The sequence below is a fragment of the Halyomorpha halys genome, unplaced genomic scaffold (genome assembly GCF_000696795.3).
Source record: "Halyomorpha halys isolate HHAL.00 unplaced genomic scaffold, Hhal_1.1 Scaffold31.1, whole genome shotgun sequence".
Classification (NCBI taxonomy): Eukaryota; Metazoa; Arthropoda; class Insecta; order Hemiptera; family Pentatomidae; genus Halyomorpha; species Halyomorpha halys.
Genome location: NW_027107458.1, coordinates 881,730 through 887,384, shown reverse-complemented (window position 1 = coordinate 887,384; position 5,655 = coordinate 881,730). Strand labels below are relative to the sequence as shown.

Below are 5,655 nucleotides of genomic sequence, written 5' to 3'. Positions count from 1 at the left end.
CATGGAGCCGAGCAAATGGCATCCATTTCAGTGACATAGGTTAGGATCTTTAAGGCTGCAGCAGGAGGGGTCAAGAATGTAAAAGATGGGGACGGGGATGTTGGAATGAATGATGGAAACTAGTGGATATGGAAAGCTCACAAAACCTGGTGTCTAATACGCAAGTCGTGGGTACAGCCAAAACCAAGTCGAAGTCGAGGGTGACAACGCCGCAATGGACAATCCACGACGACGATTCGGTCTTGAAGGAGACTGGCTACGAGATGATGAAGAAGATTGGTCACGGGTCCTTCGCAAAAGTTTGGGTAATTATCTTACTCAGTAAGTTCAACAATAATATTGAAAATTCATGAAAAAAAACAACTAAAAACACAATTTATATATGACTATGGTTACTATGCATGTGAATTCGGACGAAAATGTGGTCGGACGAGTGCGTCCAAAATCTTCGTCGGAACATGCAGTTAACACTGTGCGCATTTTCTGATATTCTGATAATCAGTAGGTATGTTTCTGCTACCCTGGAATGGACGAACTTTATGAATTTTATGATCTTGAAAGTCCGTTAATAAAATTATTGTTTATTAAATAAATCAAAAATTAGTATCCAATTCTGTCTCAACACTTTATTTTTCACTAGTCCAACGTTTCGGCCATTCTAGCCATCTTCAGGGACATCTTCAATACAATCTCTTCCTCACATTAATTTAAAGTTTCTTTTGCAGGCTATTCTGCCCAGGTCATTTTCTTTATTATAAGTTAAAAACCTATTTATTTAAAATTTAAAATCATTAACATTTAATTTTCCTCTATACGATTATCAACAATGGTCTATATGGTGGTGTATTTAATTGTTGATAATCTTATAGAGGAAAATTAAATGTTAATGATTTTAAATTTTAAATAAATAGGTTTTTAACTTATAATAAAGAAAATGACCTGGCCAGAATAGCCTTCAAAAGAAACTTTAAATTAATGTGAGGAAGAGATTGTATTGAAGATGGCTAGAATGGCCGAAACGTTGGACTAGTGAAAAATAAAGTGTTGAGACAGAATTAGATACTAATTTTTGATTTATTTAATAAAAAATTACCTTGTCTCAAAAAATTTTGAAATAATATAATTAAAATTAATGTAGTTAAATGGTAAAAAAACAGAGACCAACAAAGTTAGTTTCTAGTAGAGACGACGAATGAGAGTTTGAAATTCTTTTGGATTGCGGGACCAACATAAAATTTGTTGTCCTACAATAGACTACGCTTATCAATTAATCGTTATCCATGGTGAACGCACATGAACGAAAATAGTGAAAAAGAACTCAAGTCATACGAAAAAATCATGTTTGAACGCTCAACTGCTTTCGTGCGTGTTTTGACGTGTTCGTCGCTGCCAGTGTAAACACTCTCATTGGAAGTAGGCGTCTATTTGTTTCATCAGAACAAATTTTCCTACAAATTCACATAAATAATAACCGTAGCCTAAAAAAGATGATCCGGGTGTGGTCAAAAGAACCAAGTAGTAATAAAATTATTTATGAGGTAAGAGGAGAAGGGGGTGCGGTCAAAATGAAACACAAATAATGGAAGATTGTTGATGGACCGTGTGTATTAATGAATGGAATATGGTCCGGCTGCGGTAAAAAAAAAAAAAAACTCAAATAGAAAATGGGTTTACTATCTTTATTGAGCCAAAGTTTCGTCCCACGTTATAGGACTTCGTCAGGGCTATAAAAGATAAACACTTGACATAGCTACAAAAAAAAACATACACATATATAAACACTACTAGTCCTACAAAGATAAAAATTATAACTATTTTATAATAAATTTAACTACCTTTAATTAATAAATCAAACTTATTGTCCGAACAACTATAAATTTATTTCTTTTAGCACATATCATGAAAACCACTATTCCTACGAAGATAAAGTACTTTATATTTATAGCTCATTATACTAACTTTAATTTGAGTGCTAATAGACATCTGTAGACGTCACATAGTTCCTGAGATATAGATTTCTCAAAATAAATTAACTAACTATTGATCTTTCAGTAGATTTTTAAGAAATTTTGCTTTTTAAAAAGCTATATCTCGAGAACTATTGGACGTAAATATCTCTTTTAAGGCTAATATTTCAGAAAATTTACTCTTCTTTAAATAATGTGCTCTTAGGTTGTTGGTAGTTTTTAAGATATAGAGCTCCGAATGAAAAATAAGTGTTTTTTAAGGTATTGAAACTGCCGCCATTTTTTATTCCCCCTATCTATACTTGGCAGACTCATCAATTTCGACTGTTAATTATCCATATTTTTCATTAAAGTGATCAAACATTTGGGTGAGATAACTGTTTTTTTCTGCCCGGTGGAACCACTTATGTTTTTTTTTGTAACTATGTCAAGTGTTTGTATCTTTTTTAGCCCTGACGAAGCCCTGCAACGTGGGGCGAAACGTTAGCTCAATAAAAATAGTATATCCATTTACTATTTGATTTTTTTTTTTTCACCGCAACTGAACCATATTCCATTCAGAAACACAAATAAGTTTGTGTAACTTATTTAAATAGGTTACACAAACTTATTTGTGTTTCATTTTGACTGCACCCCAAACCATCTTCTCCTCATACGTCATCCACGGTCAACTATCTCTCATAATTAATTAAAACTATTTATTATGAGGCAACGTTTCGCTCCACTCTGTAGGGCTTCATCAGGGTTAAAAAATATAAAAATACCTAAAATAATATGACAGAGTAAGAGAATATATAACTTAAAATAAAAGTAAACTAAGGTATAACTAAATATGATTATGTGAAACTTTTGAATATAAATTGTCCCTTTTTTTAATTTATGATTTTTTTTTTTAATTTTGAGAAAACCTTAATGTTCCATTTGTAACCGATTTAGCCCGAATCAGATATCAATCCTTCCATTACAAGCTCCATAACCACTCAAACCCATTAGTTTCTAATCTTGCTTCTTCTTTTATTCCGGACAATCCTCCGAGGCGTCTGAAAAGAAGATGACCTCGAGACCTTATATTGTAAAAATGTTTTTAGAGTGCTACCATTGTGTAGTTTCTCTGCATACTTGTACCATCCTATTATGATTTCTTCAAATTTACTTGATGTAATTATGTACAGTTGTAAATATCAATAAATAAATTTTAAACAAAAAATTTAGAAAACTATATCTTGGAAATTATTTGATCTACAATCGTCTATTGGCAATAAAATTAAAGCTAATTGATTGTGCATTAAAGTAATTTGTACATTTATCTTCGTAGGATTAGTAGTTTTCATGATAATTGGCAAAATAAATACACAAAATGTTGGTATATACTTGTCAGGACAAAAGTTTTGTTTCAGGAATCGTTTGACGGACAGATGTCTATTAGCACTAACATTAAACCTAGTTAGAGAGAGAGAAATACTTTATTCATCTATGCTGCCTAAATACATCAGGTTGCTATCTCACAAAGCATACTTATCAATACGTAATCGGACATATATAAATTACATGGTATAATAAGATATAAAAAAAAAACAATTTTTTTTCCCCTACAGTTTCCTTTTACATTAATTTCGGTCTATATACCAAATACAAATACTTCAATTCATTCCTTTTTTTCTTTCCCATTTCTCAATTCAAACCTCTTCAGTGACCCGCTAAACAAATTCACTATTATACGGCAATGTGAGATCAGACCATCATTTATAGTCACAGCAGTAGATCAGTTTACCAAAAATAAACAAATAGATACATTTTACGAGAATAAGACTAACACATATATACAAAGGAAAATATAATAAAAAGCCGGTTACAAGAAGCACTTGAATGGATAAATAAGTTTAAAAAAATAAGTAAATAAATAAAAATAATAATACTAATAAAATAGGATTAATATATTTATTTTTATAGAAATAGTTTTTTTGATATTTTTTCATAATTAATTCACAAAATGTTGATTTCTAGTTGTTCGGACAAAACGTTTGGTTTTTGAAAAATTACTTGTTTCCATTATTACCTAATATTTTTTTCTAACCAAAATTCTTATTTTACTGTACCGTTGGGTCCTACCTACTTATTGTTACTGTGGGTGTAATCAAGTCCTCTGTCGAGGTGGTTTTTACTTGGGGTCACTTATTGTGGAGATGGTTGTTTCTTCGGGGTCATAGTACAAAAGCCGGACAGAAAAAAAGGCAGTTATCTCACCCCGATTTTTGATTACTTTAATGAGAACTATGTATAATTACTAGTCAAAGTTGAAGAGTCTGCCAAGTATAGGTAGGGAGAATAAAAAATGGCGGCTGTTTCAAAACCTTAAAAAAACATTAATTTTTCATTCGGATCTCTATATCTTAAAATTTGCTGAAATATTAGACTTAAAAGAGCAATTTACGTCCAATAGTTCTCGAGATATAGCTTTTTAAGAAGCAAAATTTCTTAAAAATCTACTGAAAGATTAGTGGTTAGTTAATTTATTTTGAGAAATCTATATCTCAGGAACTATGTGACGTACAGATGTATATTAGCACACAAATTAAAGTTTAAAGTTGGTATAATGGACTATAAAGAGGTTTATGACCTTTACCTTCGTAGGAATAGTGGTTTTCATGATATGTGCTTGTTGGGGTTGTCTGGTCTTAGGCGATTTCTGCAGCCTGATATCCAATTTACAGAAGGCCCTCGACAAGGCGTATTCAATTGTAAGTTAGGAACGGCCGTGCCAGAGGATGAGCCCTGGGCACTGACTAGGTAGAGGAGGTCGAGGTGAGAGAGTCTGAGGTGGAGTAACAGTTCTAGTTGCCGAGATGAAGCGGACGGACTAGAACTGTCAAGACTGGAGCCAGCTGCTTACTAGTTGCCGAGATGAAGCGGACGGACTAGAGCCGGGGAGAGACGGGAAATTACACTGGTTGCCGAGATGAAGCGGACGGACCAGTGTAACCGTTAAGGAGTAGGTTACAGTCTTAGTTGCCGAGATGAAGTGGACGGACTAAGATTGCTGGAGAGAAGGTTGACCATCGTCTTAGGTGTGCGTACAGAAAAACAACTTTTGTGTGAATAGATTGGCAATGAACTTCTCGATCTCAAGCAGTGTGTACGCCACCAGTGTCATGAATAGACCCAGGAAAGGATGTGGATCTGAGATCACATTGGGTTTTTAAAAAAAAAAAAACAAAAAAAAAAACAATGTGAGGCTCGAGGTGCAGCGCTCTGGTGAGTTGTGATCGCACCGCTGGCTCCCTCTCGCTACATGCTAAAAGAAATTGATTTATAGTTGTTCGGACAATAAGTTTGATTTATTAATTAGAGCTAGTTAAATTTATTATAAAATAGTTAATAATGTTTATCTTTGTAGGACTAGTAGTGTTTATGATATTTGACAAAATAAACTCACAAAATGTTGATTTCTAGTTATATACGAACAACTAGTATAAAATCACCCTACGGCACAATGTAAGAAGGAGTCGGTGTGTATACAATGCAGTCAAATTAGACATTGTGAAAATATGCGATGTTATTTACCGGCAAGATGTATAAACTGCACTGGACCACATAATGCTCTGGATCGCTCCTGTAGCGCTTTCAAAATACAAAAAGAGATTAAAATCATACAAATTAATAATAAAATACCACTACACGAAGCTAAAAA

At 33.2% G+C, this 5,655-nt stretch overlaps 1 protein-coding gene across 2 annotated transcripts in view; it reads left to right on the top strand.

Annotated features, from left to right (window-relative positions):
* The window catches only part of LOC106685066 (testis-specific serine/threonine-protein kinase 4), a 50,911-nt gene continuing 45,256 nt past the window's right edge, over positions 1-5,655 (top strand). For both annotated transcript variants that reach the window (XM_067045764.1, XM_067045763.1), the window contains exon 1: positions 1-305. In XM_067045764.1, the coding sequence (XP_066901865.1) occupies positions 129-305 (177 nt within the window). In that variant the 5' untranslated portion in view covers positions 1-128. The remainder of the gene's footprint in view (positions 306-5,655) is intronic.